The sequence below is a fragment of the Conger conger genome, chromosome 14 (genome assembly GCF_963514075.1).
Source record: "Conger conger chromosome 14, fConCon1.1, whole genome shotgun sequence".
Classification (NCBI taxonomy): Eukaryota; Metazoa; Chordata; class Actinopteri; order Anguilliformes; family Congridae; genus Conger; species Conger conger.
In genome coordinates this window covers 30,698,722-30,721,473 of record NC_083773.1, presented here as the reverse complement: position 1 = coordinate 30,721,473, position 22,752 = coordinate 30,698,722, and the positions used below count along the sequence as shown (strand labels likewise).

At 43.4% G+C, this 22,752-nt stretch overlaps 2 protein-coding genes and 1 long non-coding RNA gene across 4 annotated transcripts in view; 1 reads left to right on the top strand and 2 right to left on the bottom strand.

The window, feature by feature from the left end:
• lhfpl4a (LHFPL tetraspan subfamily member 4a) overlaps positions 1 to 6,223 on the top strand; it is a 42,541-nt gene extending 36,318 nt beyond the window's left edge. The window contains exon 4 of one of the 2 annotated variants that reach the window (XM_061221032.1): positions 6,095 to 6,223. In XM_061221032.1, the coding sequence (XP_061077016.1) occupies positions 6,095 to 6,148 (54 nt within the window). In that variant the 3' untranslated portion in view covers positions 6,149 to 6,223. Of the gene's footprint in view, positions 1 to 1,187; positions 1,521 to 6,094 lie in introns of those variants that run through there. The other variant, XM_061221031.1, reaches the window with a different exon arrangement.
• On the bottom strand, positions 558 to 19,013 carry LOC133110746 (uncharacterized). Its single transcript, XR_009704907.1, has 3 exons — positions 18,622 to 19,013; positions 9,229 to 9,339; positions 558 to 1,344 (listed from the first exon to the last, which is right to left on the bottom strand). It is a non-coding gene; the product is annotated as an uncharacterized LOC133110746 (long non-coding RNA).
• A 538-nt stretch (positions 19,014 to 19,551) lies between these two features.
• Positions 19,552 to 22,752, bottom strand: part of setd5 (SET domain containing 5) — a 40,236-nt gene continuing 37,035 nt past the window's right edge. Inside the window, exons 23-24 of the mRNA XM_061219904.1 lie at positions 22,553 to 22,662; positions 19,552 to 22,269 (exon numbers count right to left, since the gene is read on the bottom strand). Coding sequence (XP_061075888.1) covers positions 21,628 to 22,269; positions 22,553 to 22,662 — 752 coding nt within the window. The 3' untranslated portion in view covers positions 19,552 to 21,627. The remainder of the gene's footprint in view (positions 22,270 to 22,552; positions 22,663 to 22,752) is intronic.

Sequence of the window (22,752 nt, the reverse complement as noted above, 5' to 3'; positions counted from 1 at the left end):
GTCATGTTGGATTTTAACCCGTCACCCTCTGCTCTGCTCGTGAGATGAAGAGCTCATGAGCCAGTTCAGCAGGCCACGCCAGAGACCCCCACTGCCGTGTCTGAGAGACGGGAGAGGGGAGCAGGAGAACACCAGGCCGTGACATGTTGTATTTAAGATCCTCTGGGCGAAAGCGCTTCCCGAAGGATGGGGGCACGCCGTGTGGAATGTAAATGCCAGATCGAGGAACACACATCACACGAGGGCTCTCCTTTCTCTCTGCAGGACTGTGGGGGAATGCATTCTCACAATTTAAAGAGACCCTGTTGGGTAATGAGTCACTGATAAGAGGCTCAAAAAAGTGCTGCTCTACGATTATGGCCTGGCTCGCTGACAAATAAATTATGAGATTAAATTACTGGTTACTGATTAGAAGCAAGCAATATAACCTTTTGCATCACTGGAAAAAATACATATTTTTTCATAGGTACAATTTTATTTTTCACAAAATTAATATATAAAACATACAAAACACAGTTATCACACCGGCCTGTATTGCTGAACAAATTCATGCCTGTTTTATTTTCCCCACAAACACAGTTTGGCAAGTCGATTTGGTGATCCATGACCACACCAAGAGAGACAGAGTGAACAAATCAACAATCGTCTTTAATTGTTAAAGAAAGGTTAAAGAAAAATTGTGATTGAATCTGAGCCACTTTCAAGCACAAGCATCAGCAAGAAACAGCCGATGAGTCTGATATTGGCCGAGAACGAGGGGGCAAAAGAGTACAAAGTACAAACAGCGAAACAAACACAGAAGCAGCTGTACATTTCAACAGGGAGGACCAGTCTGTATCTATAGATTTAAGCCTTAACTACAACCTCTCCAATCTATATGTGCTGACTAAACAATTTAGGCTTAATCCAATTAATGAATTTGGGCCAAAACTAGACCAAAGGCTTTTTTCCCCACATTGAAGGAGAGACAACGATCTTTGAGAAACAGAGAGGGGCTTACGGAGGGGATAAGAGCTTCCTCTGTCCTCAGGACGGATTCCCCATCACACCTACAGCAGCGGCCCATCTGCATGTTTCCCCAGCATGAGTTTGTGATCCGGTTTCTGCCGCGACTGTCTGTGGCTTCTGTAGCGGTGCGTGTGGTGAAGAGGGGGGGAAACCGTCTGTGTGCTTGTTCCTTTTTTCAGCCGCGCCCTCCGTATCAGACAAACAGCCTGCCGCGCGACGCCACGTGGAGAAAGCAAAACTTTCACGTGGTTGCCATGCAACCCAATCTGTAGCCCGCCAAGATTACGGCCTCTTTGGCATCGACGGGGAGATCGCGCCCGGGAACTTTGGGTCCGCCTGCGGAAGAATAAACCGTTCGAGTCGAACCGCAAGCCGGCGAGCGGCGTCAACGCGAGGCTCCTGTTTACATTTCAAAAAGGAACAAAATCGACAAGCACTGCCAATGACACGCCACCCCATTCATGTCTTCTTTCCCCAAACTGGAAACTAATGCATGGGTGATATCCACATTCAACGAGTATCCATAGTGTATTCCTTTCAAGCACATATCTATGCCTGAACAGTTAATAACATGCATGTCTGCCTAACAAGCGAGGCTGTACAATGATGCAAAATGCATAGTTCAGCTAACTAGATAGCATTAAACATTTTCTAGCACTCGTCTTTTTTAAGCTTAATGGTTTGTCTTTTTGGTTGACTGTTTACTATAGCTGAAATGGTTGCACATGCAAAATGTGGTCATGAAGGTACACAGTAAATGCTGTAGAGTGTCTATTGTTGATTGCAATTATATGATTGCAGACTACGTCGTTTTGCCAAAACTGTGGTGGCTACATTATCGCTAAATGGGTAAAGTAGTGTGAGAGAGGAATTTTTCCATCAGTGAATTGATTTTTAAATGATATTTAAAAATATGGACTGGATAATGAAAGTAAGAGGATGGGAGGGAACATTTGAATAAAAGGTTTTTAACAACGCATCAATGCTGGGCACTGACTGGACAAGTAGTATCAGAAGTACAAGTCATTTTTACTCACTAAAAAAAAGAATCTTTCAAGTATAGATTTTTTTTTTTGCAATTGTTTCAGAGGCTTTATAAATATACCTGAACAGTCAGGTTTTGAATCGGGGAGATTACAGCATCTCAGTGCTCACTAGCGACTCCCGCTGGTCCATCAATTGCCCGCAAGATGACCTGTACCAAAGTACTATTTACAATACTAAAGAGGAACCATGGAGGCTAAGAGAATAAGTGCAGTACAGGACAATATTGAGGGGGCAGGCTGGGGGGTAACATGAACATATTACAGACGTACTTGCTGTTGAGAACATTGGTAATGGTGGCATAATGAATATATACCTACAATAATTATTTCTGAAACCTGGGACATGTTTGCTTCCGTTGACATTTTGGATGAGCAAGCAGTGAAAAATTCACAAGAGTGTTGTGAAGGCATGCCCAGTCCTGATCCAGGGGTACTCTGGGAGTTGCCATTAGAAGCACTGCCCTCATTCATGTTAATTAACTTGAATAGGAAATGTGCCATTTAAATGTCATACTCTGAAGCGCAAACTACATTGGAAATTGAAATGTGTGAAAATTTTTTATTCCGAATTTTTCATACATCCAGAAATATTACAGCTAATTGTTAAGTGCTTCATGTGTTGAGTAACAACGGAGGGCTTATAACTTTCAGTTATCACAAGTAATAAAGAAACTTCAGATTGAGAGTTGACTTTAACAGATTAATAACATGAATTACTGAAGCTATTTCAAGCTGAGCCATGTCACTGACATGGCATAAAACACATATAAATGAGCAGTTAACACAAAACAAATATTATTATGACATAAAATAACTTCTGTGGATTTGTAATGGAAGCTGAGAGCCCTGTTGTTGTGCATAAGCAGGTTTCTCATGGTGCCTGATAATCTCTATAGCCGAGGCAAAATGACAAACCTAGATGGGTTGAATGGCTTGTACTCAAACAACTTTATAACTAAACATTTTCCACACATAACTGCCTTGCTTAAATAAAGTAACAGGTTTCCTGCTTTCTCTGTGAGGCCTTTGTCACTTTTGGGAAGAACGTTCAAACAGCCAGTCTCAGAACATACGAGAGATTCTTGCAGAGGGAAATACTAAAGAGATAATGTTCACTTTGGCCTAGCAGAAACGGCCCTTGTCAAAATATACTTTTCCGAAAACGCAACTTAAAATATTTATTAAATGGCAGAAGTTATTTTCCAGGCTCTCAGAAGGCTGAATCCAGGGTCACCATCTTTTAAAGCCGATGACACTGATGGCCATCCACTCTCAGTATTCATAAAGCTTAAAAGGTTTGCATTTCATAAACCAGACATAGCCTATTTTATAATTGTTTACCACTGACAGGTGAATACTTCTGCCCTCTTCTTACTGACATGTACTTCAGTGAGAACTACAGCCTGCAGCCCGCGGAGTAATGAATCTGCTCTTTGCTAAATTAGGCAGAGCCAGCATTTCCCCATTCCCATTAGCAGCTGCCGCAAAAAGAACGTTTGGTTTTGCCTGAAAGTTATTTCCACAGGACCGACATCACACTAAGAAGAAAAACAATGAGGAATGTGTCTCAAGGAAGCTAATGTTTCGGAGTAGATTTTCTTTGCCGTGTGTGTAAATGTTACCCCTAGCGGAAGCCATGTCCTGGGAAAGTCAAACAGGACTGGTGGTGGGTGGGAGTGGTAATTCAGGTGGGGTTCCAGCAACACACGGTATGCAGAGGAGTGCGATGCCTTAGTGCAGCATTACTGCACCCACCGGGGCACAGGGAGTGAACAGAACAGACTAACAGCACTGTGATTCCCCACAATTCCCTCTTCCCGCTCGCCCCACGTGTTCCCGTTGGGGGCCGTGATTGATTTCAGCTTTTTAAACGTTATTCTGTGTGAAAGTGGCATGCATTAGGGATGAGTCACCTGAAAGAGACACAGCCATTATTAGGCCCAGGAAGCTTGTAAACACAAAGCCCCTGCAGACGCCGACATGACTGGTCTTTGCCAAATCTCGCCCTGGCCCTGCTCCACAGATACCCCAACACACCCAGTACAGTGCAGGATCTAGAGCGGGGCCTCTCCAGGCCACCGCTACTGCAGGTTGGACCTGATAGTTAATCGGTTGATTAACGCCACTGATTGGCCAGGGATTTAGCCCACGCGGTGTCCCAGGTTTAAATCAGCCCTGATTGGAGGAGACGACTGAACACCAGCTGTCCTACTGGACCCCGACAGCCAGCTTGGAGAATCTAGCTTGTCGGGGCTTTTTTAACCCGTAGCCCTAGCTCTGTAAGAGTCCCTGGCTAATCTGGCAAAGACATCTTCCAGATCCAGCCCGCCTGACGCTCCTCCTGCCACCCGCTCATGTCAAATCCGAGCACGCCACCCCCAGAGCCATACGTTCATTATTCTCCCTGCTTCCATCCGTGCCCACAGAGAACACTGGCTTTTCACCGAATCCTGTGCCAACAACAATTAGTCCTTCTACGTCGGTAAATATATTGTTAAAGACTACACTAGGGTTGCCATATTGAGAAAACAGCCACGTTGCTGTGTTTTATGTATGCGTTTGTGTATGTCTGTCTGCATACATGTACATATGTTTTTATTTCTTTTTTTTTAACAATGCCATGTACAGCATAGTACACCAGTCTGCCAACTCTGCCTCCTCCTTAATAATACATTGATGATATTTATTCATGTCTGACTAAATATCAGTAATTATTAAAAAATAGGTATGATACAGTTATGGTGCTTGATTATCCATGTATTACCTGATTATAATTTCAAGTACTTGCTGTAATAGAGGTGTAAAATGTTTTGGACTCTGTACTCCACCATACAATTGCAAGAAATAATATAGTTTCTCCAGTTGAGTGTTGCCATTTGCTCATAAACAGGATGAAATATTAACTCATTTTCTCATCATTCATTTGTGTTGTTGAAAATGTGTTGTTTACCAGTATTTTCAACTTGCTAACAAAGCTAAATTGCCTGGATTCAGTCAACATTTGTTCCTATCATTAATGCAAAAATAAATGCACAAATTAAACTTTCTTCATAACATCACATTCATCACATTATTTCCTTAATTACTAAACCAAACTGCTTTTGAAGAAAACAAAATGGTTGAGTGGAAGTTGAGGACAAAAGTTGACTGAATCCTGCATCTTGAGTCTTACTGCCCCTTGCAGTCATGTAGCTAGGCCGCTTATTTTGTGCCATATCGAACTTATCACTTAATTTATCACTTGTAAAAATATTTTTATTGTAACATTAATTAAACAAATTAAAATGCTTATTTGGTGAAATACTCTTGCCTCTTTTTGTTGCTAGATGAAAAAATGATCAACCACAGCCGATGTTGTTCTCATTTGTTTTGCTAATCCATTAATCCAAACCTTGTAGCTACTTAGCACAGATAAAACTGTAAAGGAAAAAGGAGTTTTGCCACACCATGACTTCTTATCATATGCAACACAAACCATGTATCCTTCATTTGTCATATTTCACACTAGTCATCTTGGCGCCACGCACCCAGTTGGTCTTGAGAAGGAATGAGAATGAGAAAAAAAATTAAGATTGAAAAAAAAAAGAAAAAGAAAAAGGAAAATAATATCTCACCAGGATTTTTAAAAACAAATAAGCTGTGGAGAACATAGGAAGCAGAAATAAAATGTCACAAAAAAGTGACAGTGGAGGTACATTTTTGCTCAAGGATCAAATTCCCAAATGTACCCTGAAAGTACAGTAATGTTCTCTTTTAGGAACAAATGAGTAAGTCTTCCATGCAAAGAATGTACAAATTAATGATATATTGCTGGTTAAGGGTACGATTTTATGTGCCTGTAGGGTACCACCCCAGCGACAACCATTTGTGGCACTTTTTGCACCTTTATTTCTAAGATCATGTAAAAGTCACACCCGACACAGTCCGTGTGCCCTTCCGACCTCCCTCCCTCCTCCCTCACCCCTCACCCCACCCCCGCATTCCCGCCAGGCCTTTCCTGCCCGTTCATTCCGCTCTCCTTTCTCTCCCTGTCTTCCCAGATTGAGATCCGGGACAGCAAGGACCCGAGGTTCGGAGTCCAGCGGTTCCACTAGGTTGACCCCCCCACCTCCTGCTCCTCCTCCTCCTCCTCCACCTCCTTTACCCTCTGTTCTTCAGGTCAAATATCCCACCTCAACCTGGAGGCTGTGCGCACAGCCGTTTGTAATATAGAAGTGGAATGGAGTCCGATTAACAAGAGAAAAAATACGAAAAATACATCTGTTTGAAGAAAAAAAAAACATTTAAAAAAAGTTTAAAAAATAATCCACTGCAGCTTTACAAAAATCAACACCTCTGGGAAAAATAATAAATTATAATATATTATTAAAATTACTTTTCATTATGATATTGAAGATGTTTATGCTTGCAACAGCAGTATTTAATTATTAAATCTTGAGTTATTTTTATTGATTTATTCAGTTCTTTTATGGTGGAAATTAAATCACTTCAGCTTTCCGAAAAAAGAAGAATCGAATTACGTGCATAAGTATCATGGTAAACTTGCGCGCTGCTCCAGAGACGTGAGAAGATGAGAAGATAACAACACAGAGTTCTGTACAGCACTGCAGCACACGGTGTAGTTCTGGAGAGCACTGTTTCCAGATGAAAGACTGATCACGTCCCCCTTTGTACATGTGGTTTTACTTGCGCAGACTTTGAGGAGAGGACAGCAAGGTTGTAAATACTACGTTTTTGAGGAAACAGGGTAAAGACTGTACGGGTTAACTGCTCCACCTTTTGTCCCTCACCCTTCGGCCATGAGCCGCCCCCCGCAGGTCACGTGATCAAGTGCAGAATTTCAACTCAAGAGATTTAATTGTGTCTCTTGTAAAGACCGCAACACCACCTGATCCGAGAGGTAAAGACCTCTCGACCCCAGGAAAGAAGCTGACAAAGGACGATGTTTGCGGGTACAGGGAGGCGTGAGAGAGACCCGACCTCGCCGCTCGAGATCAACAGAAGCAACATCGGCAGGGGTCCTTCCCAGAATGCCCTCTGACTGCTTCGACTCATTCCTTAGACTTTTGGTTCGACTGCGTTTCATTTGGTTAATTTCCTATGCTTTAAATGGGGTGCACTGAGGGAGAAAATGCCTTCTCCCCAACAAACTATGATCTTGTGTTTTTCTAATTTCTAATTTATTTATTTTTTTGCCCTGCATGCTGCATTATACTCAGGCTGTGAAGATGAGGTGGTTCTGCTCTGCAGTTGAAGCAATGTGCATGGGAGTATGTTACAGTAATGGCCCAAACAATGGCTGTCTCACACCGTTATACACTGTGCTGTCCAGATCTGTGGTATGGCGTGGCATCTCCATAGCAGTTTCGCCCTTAAGAAGCAGTACGTCATCTTTTCGATGTTTGTGATTTTAGAATTACTCTTAATTGTTTCAGTGTAGACAGTGGTGTTATTACTTAGTTTCCTGTTCATTGTGGTTCAGAGGAATGTGCCATGGAGAGCAACCCATCCGTGCCACGCATTTTACTGTCGTTTCCATTTGAAGACCCCATTACAATAAGTCCACAACCAAAAACAGAAAAAAAGAAAAAACAACTGGGGAATGAAAGCCAGTGAGTAAATAAATCTTTGATAACTTTTGACAATTTTGTATTAGTGTAAGAGTTTGTTGTGTCGTTGTAACATGGTTAGCTGTTGCATCGAACACACAACAAAAGAAATCTAGCTTTTTATAAACAGAGATGCAATTTAACATTTCTAGAAGACAAAATCGATCGGAAAGGCCTGAACTTATATTCATTAATGGTTTTGAAAATTTAAGCAAACCATCCGCAAACGGAGGAATGATTTTGTCCTATTCCTGAGTTACCAGACCTCAGCATTTAACAAATCACTGAATTAGCCCTTAGTGTAGACCACAAATACTCAAATCCTGCCCTCAAGGTCAGCTGGACAGTCAGAGATTACACTCACCTGGTGCATCTGGTTAAAAGCAGTCCCTGATTACAGCGGACAAATGAAAACCAGCAACACCACAGGCACCGAGGGCCAGATTTGACTATCCCTGGTGTAGACCATGTATCACAACTCAAACAGCTTTAGTATAAGTTGGTATGAATACATATTTACATATATTTGTAGATCATAGCAATCTCTCAGGAAACTGCAATGTATACAAATATTTTTAAAAAGTAAATTCAGGATGAAATTATGCGAGTCCACATTGCAGCAGAACACCTAGAGTGTGTTGGCCTGCTATGGTTAGAGGGCAGGGGTATTAGCCACAGGTGTAAGTATTAATGCCCAGAAACTGCCTTGTCACTTACGTAGGTTTCCTGGAGCAAGTTTTGGCTCACCTGTGGGTCCTTGTGATCTGTTATTAGGACAGGCCCTTTCCCTCTTCAAAATATACAAGTTGTGTTAATAAAATGTGCAACAACTTTAAGTGAGATTTGAACAACTGTATTTAATTAAATCTGACAGGCTATCACAGTAGTACAGACAATAAAAGAGATGACTGAGAATATAATTAATAGTACGTCAAAGGGTAAAAAGCAAACCCCATGTCCTGCAATTCCAAAGCTGATCTATATTTTAATCTCCTGTCAAATAGAGAATGAGACAGAAAACAGGATGTATGTTGTATATTCTTAAATGTATGGTTTCGATATGAACAATGCAGCTCTCCAAAAAAGGTGCAACATATGGGTTTATCCCCTGCCTGAAAATGTTTACAAAAAGAATATTAAAGAAATGAATGATTGTTTTCAAATGCAAAACGGCTCAAACATATCCCTCAAATCCTGCTACTGGCTAGATAGTAATGTAGTGTTAATAACCTTTAAGGAAATAACATTTTTCAGAGGAGTCATCTGATATGGCAGGTAACTTTACTTTGAAATGAAATTAATATTTTCCCCTTACTCCCAAGAGTGAGACCTTCAGCTTTAGATCATATTAAATGATGTAAATGTCAGAGACATGGGATGGTATTCTGATGAAATATTTTGATTTAGTTTGTCGTAGACAAAGTGTTACTTGTTGAAGTGTTACTTGAGATAACTGGAAAGCCTGCCCCGGGTTTTTTAAGATCCACTTTAAGTGGACAGGAAACCACATCACCTTTTCAGAAAAAACACAGGATTGTTTGAAACGTCTGCTGGAACAGGATTACCTCTTCAGATGGTAAACTCCTCTGCATGGTGCTTATATCTCTCCTCCTGAGAGGACCCTGCGTGTAGCCCTTACACACAGTCCAGGTCCCAGAGATGACTCTTCACAGGAGCTGTAGCAAATAACAGAGGAAGAGGAGTTGATGGAGGCACGAAGAGAAGAACAAAAAGCAGAAATTATAGTCAACTGGTAACCCCCGCCTCTCCCACCCAATTTCCGGAACTGTCCAAACTCCTCGAACCCGTGTCAAGGGTCACTGTCAGTGAGACCTTGTAAATGCATACGTTTGATAGTTTTCAAATGAGTATTAATAGTGTTTGGATTAACTGCTTTCATCTTCATCCATTACCTTCTAAAAGTGGACCACATGCCCAACGCACCATGAGGAATGCTTTTTAGAAATGCTTTCGTTCAACTGAGTGACAGGTCCAAACTGAGTGTTAAATGATCTGGGCTAGTTCTCAGAGGAGGGTAATGCAAGAGAAGATGCAAGTTAGTCTGCTTTCCCCCCACTCTGACCCGTTTTGTTCTTTTTCACACATTATGTTTTTATCAAAAAAGTCAATCCTTGAAATTCGACTGTAGCATCCGTTTGTGACATCATTGCCCTGACGACCCTATATGTCTGGGGCCATTTTATTAAAGTGACTGTAAAGGTAAATCAAACTACATCGAATGGTGTTATTATGGTATGTATTAAGCATCAGCTAAATTAGAGAAATCAAATGCATTGCAATATCAACGTATATCAGTGTAAGCATTTCCATTTATTCCTATGTGGGGATTGAATGGGTGGATTTCAATGTATTATTATTTATTGTTTATTTGTTTTTTATTTATTGTCTCATTGCATATCTCCTCCCATAGTTTCATCTTTCACCACCTCCTTGCAACAACAACGTCAATGGTTCAAAGCCCGGCCAGGGGTCTTTCAATGTGGAGTTAGCATCTTGCTATTTTTATCCCTCTACCAACCTTACCCCTCACCCAGTCACCCTCCTTCAGGGAGGTGAGGTGGTGAGGCAGTCCAGACCACACCCATACTATTATTTTGAATACAGAATTTATGTCTGACATGAAATGTGTGTTATTATAGTTATTTATATTACTTTGAATAGATATGTGATGGATGTGGAGGTTATAGATTATCCATACATTTCCCTTCAGCTCAGAAAATGAACTTCCACACAGATACAGGAGAGAATCATTGTGTCCACTGGGAGCACTGATAGCAGTCATTCCTGCTTTAATGACTTTTCACAGAATTAAAGGTGCTATTCTGTAATTACCATCTGCAGTTTTAACTATGGGCCTCACTTATTAAATAATCATAGGTTTGTCTATTTACAGTAGTCATGGGGAATGATAGTATATCAATGTCCTATCTGAACTATAATTAAAGATGTAATACACAAATACATCATAATGACGGCATTCAGATGGAATCGCTTAATTGTCATATATGGGTAAGTAATATAGGACAGCATCTGTAGTGTATCATAAAACATTTGGCCAGTACCATGCTGAACAATTCATTGCTGTCTGGCGGGCAGACATCAGACCCCAGGTCACATAAGACACACACAGGAGTGTAGATTAGGGGTGCAGACTATCAGATGCACAAAAGCACACATCAGTTCAGCTCATGGTGCTTACGGTGTGCTTACGGTGCTGTTGGCTGGTATGACGTCTTGTGACCTGTGGCGACCACAAATGCAACACGCCCGTCAGCCTATAAAAGCAGGTCCTCAGGAGGAGCCCCCTAACCGGAAGCCTTGTCTGAATTTCAGCCGTTTCTGTTCTAAAACGGCTGGACTTAAACAGAACATTAAAATGTTCTGACAGGGAACGTGCTTTCTCAAGGCTCAGTAAAAGTGCCGTAAAAGTGGCTGGTACAAGTCAGACAGACGTGCCAGAAATAATATTTTGATAATGCTAACCCTGCTCAGTGGCTCCAGAACCTACGGTACATTTTTCATGTTCAGCACACCGGAGACATTCGGGTGTGAAGGAATCCACTGCGGCTTTGCCATTGCTACCCAGGACAAAAGAGAAATCTCTGCACTCTTCTTTCTTTCTTCCCCCAAATTTCTGATGTGAAAATGGCACTTCATTTTGGTTTTTATGAGGCAATATGAGATAGTGAAAAAAAGAAAAAAAAAACCTGTGTGACAGTTCTACATTATTTTGATATTTATTTGAACATACTTCATTTAAGCATTTAAGTTGATATTGTTTTTTTCTTTTCTTGATGTTATGTCTCTCGGTGTGATGAAATGGGAATGTTTATGCAAGATTTTCACTGGAAAGTCAAATGGGGCAGATGTCGTCACTCAACACATATACATTGTTGTTGTTGTTTTGTTTTTTTAAGAAAAATAAATAAATGAAAGTATGTATATTGAAATTCCTCATAACCGATGTTGTGCTTTAGCAGCTAAAATATGCTGGGCTATTTTGGAACAAGATTGCAATATTGTGACTTACAGAAGTGCACTGCAGTGACATTATGGGACACTGAATGAGCTGTTTGTTGATCGGAAATATGCCTTAAAAAATAACAACGTAATCCCATCATAGCAGTGCTGAACTGGAAACGGTCTAATAAAACAAAGTTTATGAGTTAAATTGAGAAGACATGAAATCTGATTGAGCTCTATCTATTAATATAATTAATTTAACATTCCATGGGTTTGCAAGGGACCGAAGTCCTGTCACTGCACCAAAATCTCCCGAGCAAATTCATCACAGATGCGGGAGCAGTTAGAATGCAGAATTTAATTATTGCTTTATCTCTTCACGACACACACTTTGCTAGTTCCCTCTCTCCGTGATGAAGGCATAAATGAATCCTGATGCACAAACACTGTACGCAAATAGTGATCTACATATTGAGAATAATATCTGGCTGGAGCAGGTTCCCCTCTGTGCTGGATGAGAGCGAGTGTTGAAATGAATGGCCAGTGTCAGTAATCACAGAGGTGTGCAGCTATGTCTGGGCTGCATTGTTCTGTTGCAGAAAGGGCCTCATTGTGCTGGAATGTCATTTTTAAGATGGGAAAGAACAGCATAGGAAATTGAGAGAAAACAACAGCTTAAGTATATGTTTCATTGATGGTCTTTGTGTCCAAATCTGATGAGATATCATTTCCAAGGCACTTTGGATCAGATTTTTGGCCAAGTATACTTGGTTTGTTTCTTCTTTTACACTTGACATCAGGCTAACATACATGTGTAAATCACACATGATATTAAAAACAGGCCCACCATTGAGTTCCATCTTGGATGTGTGAGTAGGGCTGTGGGCGGCCTGCAGCATAGTGGGTAAGGTGCATGACTGGGACACGCAAGGTCGGTGGTTCAAATCCCGGTGTAGCCACAATAAGATCTGCACAGCTGTTGGGCCCTTGAGCAAGGCCCTTAACCCTGCATTGCTCCAGGGGAGGATTGTCTCCTGCTTAGTCCAATCAACTGTATGTCGCCCTGGATAAGAGCATCTGACAAATGCCAATAATGGAATGTAATGTAATGTAATGGCTGGCGCATCCTAAACCGGAACGGTAATGGCTGGCATAGTTTCATTGGCTCTGGAAAGAAGGGACACCATCAAATGCATCAGCGACAGCAGCGTGATCACATCAATCACAGAGTACTGCACCAACAGCCAGAGTTTAATCACATCAATCACAGAGTACTGCACCAACAGCCAGAGTGATCACATCAATCACAGAGTACTGCACCAACAGCCAGAGTTTAATCACATCAATCACAGAGTACTGCACCAACAGCCAGAGTGATCAAATCAATCAGATTACTGCACCAACAGCCAGAGTGATCAAATCAATCAGAGTACTGCACCAACAGCCAGAGTGATCAAATCAATCAGAGTACTGCACCAACAGCCAGAGTGATCACATCAATCACAGAGTACTGCACCAACAGCCAGAGTGATCAAATCAATCACAGAGTACTGCACCAACAGCCAGAGTGATCAAATCAATCACAGAGTACTGCACCAACAGCCAGAGTAATCACATCAATCACAGAGTACTGCATTAACAACTGCAGTTCTAGCCCCGTACACCAGTTTGAACGCATATTTTCTGGGCAGAATTTGTTATATGTGCCCTGGCTTAGTATATCTGGCCCAGATTATTTTATAACAAAATGAAACCCAAGAATTTTGTTGAAATTCTCAGAAATCTCCCCTGAAAAAAAATAATTTCATGCAACAATTATAGGTTCATATTGAGTGATAATTGTAAGGTAATCTGCAGTAACTATTTCAGAGGAACCCCCCTAGGTCTCCTTTCATTACATTGAATTGATTAGTATACTGAACTAACCTAATTAACAAACAGTGTGCTATGCACTGGCACTTAATGCAGCACAGCACACGGCGGACGCCACAAGTCCAGCTGTTGTGTTCAGAAAACAATCATTTCCCTGCTTTCTTTCAAAACTCTCCACATAGCAAGAGCAAACAAGAAAAGACAGAGCTGGGGGGGGGGGGGGGTGAACAAATTGTTTTTTAGCTAAACTCATCAACATGAAACCCAACGTTCTGGAAAGAAAAAAAAACATAGCCTGGCAAACCACACAAATCTCTCCACTCCAGTGGATGGGCTAGCGCTGGCTATTTATAGACACGGGGAGGTGGGGGAGGGGCTAGGCAGTATCTTACATCAGATGTGATCTGTGTTTCCCTCCACTGACCTGGACTGTGGGGGTAATGACCGCAGCCTTCAGAGTGATGCGTCTCCCAGCCTGGCCATCTCCCCCCTTCCCAGAATAAATGGGGGTGAACCTTGCTCTCCCCCCAGGCCTGGGGTCCCCACACACAGAGCCCCCCCCCGCCTCTGCCGGGGCACCAGGCATGCCAGCGCTGGGAACAGAGGGGGCAGAACAGCTCGAGCTCCCCGATTTACAGAGGTTCCCGCTGTGCCCGTTTCTCTCTGCCTATGGAGGATCCCTACCGGTTTCTCTCTGCTCTGACCCCGCTCACCACAAGATGAAGGATGAGAGCATGCCAGGAATAGTCGGGCGAAAGCGCTTGAAGAGGTAAGGGGGGAGAGAGAGGAGTGAACGGGGGAGTAAAGACAGAGCGAGAGACACAGAGGGAGGGGGAAGAGGAGGATTACAGAGAGGGAAAGAGTGGGTGTGAAGTAGGAGGGACGCAGATGGTCAGTCGTCCAGCCAGTCTGGCGGTTGGCCTTTTCCTGCAGGTTGGGGCAAGGCCCGGGAGGGAGAGGGGCGGACGGCAGACGGGCCTGGCGGTAAGTCCGCGGGAAGAGGGATGGGGTGGCGGGTAGAGGTACGCCAGCTCTGCGGGCAGACGCCCCTCTGCCAGCGGGGCAGTAAATCCAGGCCCGGGAAGATGCCAAGCGTATAAACGAGTCGCCATGGGGAGGCGCTGTTGAGACATTTTCACTTTGGCTCTTGCTCAGGGCAGCTGGTGTACCGCACCAACACCGACCGGATTCCACTGCCGTGAACCTCACCAGAAATCTGGGCTGTGCGGCCTTCTCCCCAGCCCTTAGCCCACACAGAAATAATAAGCAGAGACACTTCTTTTCTCTTAATGTGTTATTGTGGCAAGCATGAGTCCGTCAAAGAGGAAAAGCCCAGGCTCAGAGATTACCTCCAAACAAGCAGGTGGGGCTTCCAAACAGCCCAGCTCAGAAACAGAGCAGGTGCATTCAAGGAGAATTTTTAATCATGTACCATTTTTAATCTTTATCCTTGTTGTCGTGCCAAAGATCTGGTATACACCACGTTTTTGAGATGCAAGACATTCAACAAAATCCATCAAAAATGTCGGTAACTTGCTATTTAACTTAACTTACTGTCCTCTAAAATGCATTTATGCGTGAACCATGTATCAGACAGTGCCTAGTATAGTGACAAATGACTGTCATGGGCAACCAATCCACATATGACACATTCGAATCTCTAGGTCTTCATTGGTGTGATGATGACTTTCTTCATTAAACTTGCCGAGATGATTTGTAGACAAGGTGTACGGTGTATCTAATCATTTCCACCGGCGTGTTCTGGTTGAATTGAAAAAGAAAATTGGATATTTGGATGAAGATCAAATGGATTAAAGGTCACAGAGGATAGGCCAGCAAGACGACTGAGACTAGCAGCCCCACAGTGTGACGGACACTTGGCACTACTGTAGCCAGGGGAAGGGAGGGTTCCAGTTGGCTGGGACTACGGTGTCTAATTAAGCAAGTTGGCCACAGGCAAGTGCTCCTGTTGAGCTGAACAGGAAGTGTCTTTCTTTGTACGGTGTCATAATAACTAGCATGTTCATTTACAGATGAATGAGAGTGGTTAGAATGATGCTGCTCTTATTATTGCATAGCATCCTTCCATGGCACATCTCGGCTATTTGCTGGCAGGCCCGGCTCAGCCCACTGGCCGTCCACCTTCCAAGTCAACAGAAGAAAACGCCCGGTATGCCCTGGGTGTGCCAGGGATGGAAACACCAGACCACTCCCCACCCAACCACATACCAGACCACTCACCACCCAACCACACACCAGACCACGCCGCACCCAACAAAGAGCGTAACCTTGTCCCTTTCCTACCATTCCACCATCTTAGACTCACTCCCCTACTCCCCATCTCCACAGCCTGGCCAAAACAAGCTACATCTCCACAGACTGGCTGTGCCAAAGCAAGCTACATCTGCACTGGGGCCGGTGAGAGGTGGGAGCTTAGAGCAGCCACAAGATTGACATGGAAATGCAACACAAACACATGCGTACACACACACACACACACACACACACACACACACAGAGGTGTGCTGAGAGTAATACACATGTTACTGAACAAACTAGACAAGGCAAGTACAGAGGGCGTGTGTTTGGAACATCAGCAGTGGGCAAAATAATTAACCATATGCAGTATATGGAAACCATTTGTTGCAAACATGTCCAGGTTATCCCTTGAAGTTCTTTTTCATATCAGGGACAAATTAATTTGTCTCCGTGTGCTGGCGGTTCCACTCAAAAGGCGAGGAAGAACGCATGCATTCCATCACCGTAGCTGTGAAGAGGGCAGCAATACCAGCCGCACACGGCAGTCTGCTCTGAGAGCCAGTGAGAACTGTGAGCGTGGGAAAGGGACCCCTTGCGAAACATGCCAACTGAACAGCAAGTGCTCTGAACCGACAGAACATTCCAGATGCCGTGCTTAGTTCATGTACGCCCAATGACACAGAAGAAATATGAAAATATTTACAAGAGCCGCTCCCTCACCGGGACCAAATCCAACGCTCCAAAACAAAGGTGAGAGGGGCAGGGAGGGATGAAATGATGTGGGGAATGGAAAAAGGGGGGGGGGTAAGAATAACAAAGCCAGAGGAACTAAGACCATTTTATTCAAGACATCTCGTCTCCCTCCGCTGGGCAGGTGTTTGGGAGAGTATAAATGCACACGCTCCACATCTGGAATCAAAGCTGTAGGGGTAAGAAGGAAGACTTCCACTCGCTGACAGTCTGTCTGAGAGGCTGGTCCGCTACTGTGGAACCACACATCCGTGGCCTCATTCAGTCATCCTTTTTTCATTTTTCTCTCTTTTGTATGCCTCTCAAGGATATTTTCTAGGAAATCTACGAGTGATGCACTTGGGTTTTTAGATTTTTGAAAAGACAATTTTACATTTTCGTCCTTCGGGGAAGTCGCGTGTTGTCTGGGATGGCTGAGCCGGTCCGTGTCCCCAGCTCCTGGGCCCTGCTGGTGGCCGTCTGTCTGTCTCTCAACCTCCTCTGGACTAGCAGCGTGACCCAGGCAGCCATCTACCATTATACAGGTAAGAGTCCAGTAACAATGGTATATCTAAACAATAATGTATTAACTGAAGGAAAATTGATGATTAAACATGCTAACTTAGAATTATATAACAATACACAAGAAAAAGCATATACATATTCTCACAGAAAAGGGAATTGCTGTTTGGGAAATGCTGGCTTCAAAACTGATATTCAGATCCAAGCAATCATTCTCTACAGTAGGGAAACACTTCTACTTCTGAGACTTATTTATGTGATATAGTCAATAAAGGACATGCAATAATATATAATATCATCATAAAATAATTTTGTATGTTCTGTACGTATTATACTTGAACGGTTTATTTTTCATTGTATTATGTCTATTCTGAACAATTTGCGATGGTATCTCGAAGTAATTCGTTTTAACAGAAGAAGAGATATGTAAAGGTCCACACTGAGTCACTTCATCTTGAGGGAAGAGCCATGGAAGCCTCGTGTCTGATGTGAAAGCGCCCCCTAGTGTCCAATGTCCTTTTCAGTATTAGACAGAGAGGGACAAACGGTTTGGTCAGACTTGCTCGGTGAGCGCGACAGGATATATTTTGGCTCCTGAAGTGTAATTCTAAAAGGGGTTGAAGTGCGTAATCATCTTTGGACAGCATTTCCCATCAGAGAAATCCAATGCCAAGTGAACAGACTGCCTATTGAGCTGTAGGTCTGTCCACCTGTGGAAGCATATACACTAATTATAGCATAGATAGTCCCCTTCACGACTCCAATTATGAACAAATATCCTGTCCAGATAGAGGAGTCACAGACAGCACGCGCAATTAAATTGGCTATTCAATGCGTCACCCTTCCTTCCAGCATCATATGCTGTATTTTATATATAAACCAAACACATTGATAGTGGGCTATTAACTGGCTGGCTGTGAAACCGAGTCGCATGTTGCTCCTGGTTCCATAGACTGTATTTTCCTTGGAATAAGGTATAAATAGAAAGGAATATCTAAATAAAGGATGTTAACAAAGCTGGTCATTGGATATAGGCTAGTTTAGTAACATAAGGTCCAGCTGGAAAGGAATATCTAACAGGAATATATTTTGTTGTACGTCGCTCTGGATAAGAGCGTCTGTCAAATGCCATTAATGTACTGTAATGTAACAAAATAGCATAAGGTATGTTTTATGAAAATGCTAAAGCCAAATTAACCACCTCCTCGGTGCAGGCCAATTCTACGAACGAAATTGAGACTATTTTGCAAGTTATCCTGCAGTCGTCACTATAAAACCAATGTTGAACAAAATATTGTATTTCCTTTCTTGAACGGTGAAATAAGGTGCGTGTATCCACATGGACAAGGCCTTCCTGCCGGGACAAACTTTCATGAAGGGGTGCAACAAGTGCTACTGTCACGACAATGGCTTCGTCTGCTTCTCGTGAGTTATCCTGCCTAGACTGAAAACAATTAATTTACCGTGCAAAAATGCTATTTGCAACAAAGCTTTGCGAGTGTCAGAACATCTAACGAGGCGCCTAAACTGAGATTCATTGTTCTCATTTTCAAATATGCGAAACATAATTTACAATGCCCAAGAGAACTTACGTATTCCAATGTTGCTACAGAACATGCTCCGTTTCCTCTTCCAGGCCAAAGAAACCCACCTCCTGGCCCGAGAAGTGCCGGCGGATCCCGGCGGAGTGTGGATATCGGGTTGTTTACCGAGAAACCCCGGACCTAGAGTGTCGCGCCTACAGCTGGATCGGGTAACGCGGCGGCTCTGCCCTCACCCGAAGACAAAAAACTGCACTTTATCATTTAACGGTCGCCGGACACTTGATTGATTGCGGAAGAGGCTGCCTGGTGCACAGCACTCAACAGCTGCGCACAGGCAGTGGTTTTGACGTGGGCTCAGGCGACCGTTCGAGTGTGTCCAATATCCGCCGAGAACCGTTTACGTCAAGTCAGGAAGCATTACCTCTCCACTCTCCCCCCAAGCGTTCTCACTTGATGACTGTCAACTCAGCAGGAAGACAAATTGCTCAGCACCTTGACCCTGCTTCGGTAATCCCGTATTGTTCGTGGAAACTAAATCTTTAGCATTTGCTTTTTTTTTTCTAAACTGAGTAACAACCTGCCATCCACTTTTCCGGCATAGGCCTCTCTCGCAGATATTCACGGTATTTAAACCGAGGGGATTTAAATTGTCCCAACACCGAGGGTTCTTTTTGCAGAGCGCCGATCACACACCCACCAACCTTACAACTCCCTTCCAACTATTCAATTATTGACGAACTCAGTGGTGGGACGACATTGGACAAGCATCTCACGAACGTTTTCTGCAAGTTTTACATTCTTCTGTGTAACTGATTAGCATTTTTTTTTTCATTATCAAATTACTACTTTAACAGATACGTTTTCGAGTGATTTCTGGCACTGCTCACAATACATATAAATTGAATGCTCTGTGGGCTTCGGTCATCATCTCTGTAGCAGCATAACCTGATCAATAAAACATGAAATATCAAAACTGGCCTTTTCATAATGTCATTATCATGAGTATTTTATTATCAAAACGTAGAACATCTTTTCTCTGGATTTCTCTTTTTCAGAAGGTCCAAACAGCTGGTTATATCTATGCCTGTTGTGTAAAAAGAATTAACCTTATTTAAAATTTAAAATGCAGTTATCCAGTTTAAACTGTCAGTACACCAATAACAGACCAAAAGATCAACCAAAATAATTGCAATCACTTTGCACAGATCCAAACCTCAGCTCTCCACCAATAGCCAGACTGAAAAGAAAATCATGCTGCGAATTTAGTGTACTATATTTTCTTGGTACAGTATATAACACATTTTATACAAGTACACATGATCATACATAATGTTTGCTTTTTAATTAAGGTGCTGGTATTTTGGGTCACAAGTTTTCTTGAAGTCTTCCATTAGGAGGAACATTCATGTAACCCGTGAGTACCCTTACATCTGTTATGTGAGGCAGAGGGAAAGGTCATGTGATAAGTCAGCTGACCACCTGTCAGTTTTCTGGCCTTCCAAGAACCCACGTGATCGGCGGGTGAGACCAACTGTATTCCTCTGGCAGATACTGTACTCGAGTTGTTCCCGTTCCAAACAAGTCAGAAAAAGTCCTTTGTCCACGGTCGCTTCTTTGGGGAGGGGATAGGGAGTGGGAGAGGAGTTGGTTGACTGGTTCAGCCATTGACCACTTCGCTTTACATAGTTCTTGATGGTTTTTTGTTTTGTTTTGTTTTTTTGTCTCTCGGTAACGGTCATGGCACGCGACTTGGGTGACCTCTCTGTGTTTCTTTCATTTACTCGATTGGTGAGAAACCTAACAGAGGTACAGCATTATGTGGAAACTGAAAAACATTTTTTTTTTTTGAAGCAGCACTTGTGTAAAACACAAATATGAGGAAAACACAGCAGCTTTTCCACCAAAAAAAAAAACAAAACAAAAAAAACTAAAGAAAAAAAACAGCCATCCTCCTACGCCGTTCTTCTCCGTTGGGCAGGCTGTGTGCGGAATGCAAGGGGCTGATCCGAGGGGAGAAAGAGAAACTCTCAATAATTCTCCAACATTTCTGCAAAAAAATCCTACAGGATTCAATAATAATAAAAAACAATATAACAAACAAACAATAATAAAACTCTGAAGCAATATATATATTTTTTTGCTGGTTTTGACCTCGCTCTCTCCCTGCATTCCAGCACACAGAAGGTTTGCAACAATCACGACTCCACTACCAACGAGTCCCGTTTCCAATTACAGAGATGTGAAGGAATTCTTACTACGTGTGGGGAACATTGTGATGGATAAAAAAAATAAATAAAAAAGACTGCAGCACCATGGATTATAAGATCTGTATGAGTCAAGTACAACATAACAAGCCTAGAATAGTTACAAGTGAAATAAAAGATCAATAAAAAAAAAAACAGATCCTGACTCCAGATTCTTATGATATACACGTGAGGAAAAAAAAGGAAATTAAAGTGGAAATCTCATGGAATGATCTTCTCAGAAAGCCAATCTTCAACATCCTTTGCCCTGTTCCGCCCGCATCGTCTTAAGGGATGATACAAATATACGTTATTTCCTTTAACGTTTCAAATTTACAAATAAAACATTGGCTGTTACTGTGGGACTGACTTGGTTGAAACCCAAATCATACAATAACCTAATAAATCATACATTTAATACAGTTTGTGTTTTTACCATGATCACTTTAGAAGTACCAAAACAACAGGTACTGATACTTGTTACAGGTACTCAAGTTTGTCGTTTATGTATCCTGCACGAACATGTTTCTGTACATACTTATGAGGACTGAAGGGAAATTTAAAAATTCTACATGATTTTTTTTTTTTTTCCTTCTTATGTATTTGTCTATTTATTTTCACTTCGAATTCCGTGATGATGTCAAGACCCGCTAGGGGCCGTGTGTAGAATGTAGTTGAATTATTATTATTTTTTTGTTTCGGTACAAGAAAGAAAGTAGAAAGAGAATAATAAAGGGTCCTGGTTTTAAAGCCAAGTCCTTGTTCCTTAAGTCTGTACACTAGCCCGGAAAGGGCTCCTCCGGGTTGGGTCCTAATAGCTTCCCGACTGTGTCCGTACCCCCGATCCCTGGATCTGGGTGTGCTGAAATTGGCTGATGGGGGCCCCTCGCTGTGGGTAGGGCTGGGTGCTGGGGGCCGGGAGCAGTCGGGTCCCAGGGCTGCTGGGGCTTAAGGTTCGAACGGCGGGCTGCTGGGGCACCCGGGAGGCGTGGGGGACGGGGCTGCCCCCGGTGCCGGCGCTGGGGTCTGTTTTGGGGTTGCTCTGAGCCAGCAGGGGGGACCTGGAGAGCGAGCCGCTCGATACGGGCGTCCCGCTGTTCAGCAGGCTGGCCTTCAGGTGGCTCCCGCCGTACAGCCCCTCCATGCCCAGACCCCCGGCGCTGCTGCTCCCCGACGGGGCGCCCCCTATCTGCCTGGAGGCTCCGCACAGGGCCGGGTCCGCCGAGGGGCCGACCGTGCCGCTGGGGGCGTGGCTGGGGTAGGAGGAGGAGGGGCTTGGCGACTGCCGCAGTGAGGGATCCTGGGCGATCGGGGGGAGGGAGGAGAGGCGGGGGTAGAAGCCCTGCCCGGGGGAGGGGGCGGAGGGGCTGTAGGAGCCGCGAAACGGAGAGGAGGCGCTGTGCTGGATGAACCCGGCCGGCTCCCCCTGCTGGTGGCTCTCCAACAGCATCGACTGCAAAACAGAAACGCACAGACACATGAGCAACACACACAGACACAGACACAGACACACATATACACAGACACACAGACACATACATAGACACACACACACACACACACACACACACAAACATAGACATAGACATAGACATAGACATAGACATAGACATAGACATGCACACACACACACACACACACACTTTCCGGATCAATAAACAGTCCACTTCTCCCAACAGTGGCAAAGTAAAGTAACACTTTGATCACGGATGATGATGAACATGAAGAGGCGTTACCTGGTGTTGGTACACAGAGGGGCTGTGCCTGTATCTTTGGGGGCTTTTCACTGGGGAGGTTATGGTGCGGGACACTGACTGCACCTCGCACAAGTCCCCGTCGATGGAGTCTGAAAAACAGCAAAAACACAGTCTGCACATAGCCGCCCCTGTTCCTACAGCACGTCCCCACTAGGGATTCTGCAGGCTAGCTGCCCCGG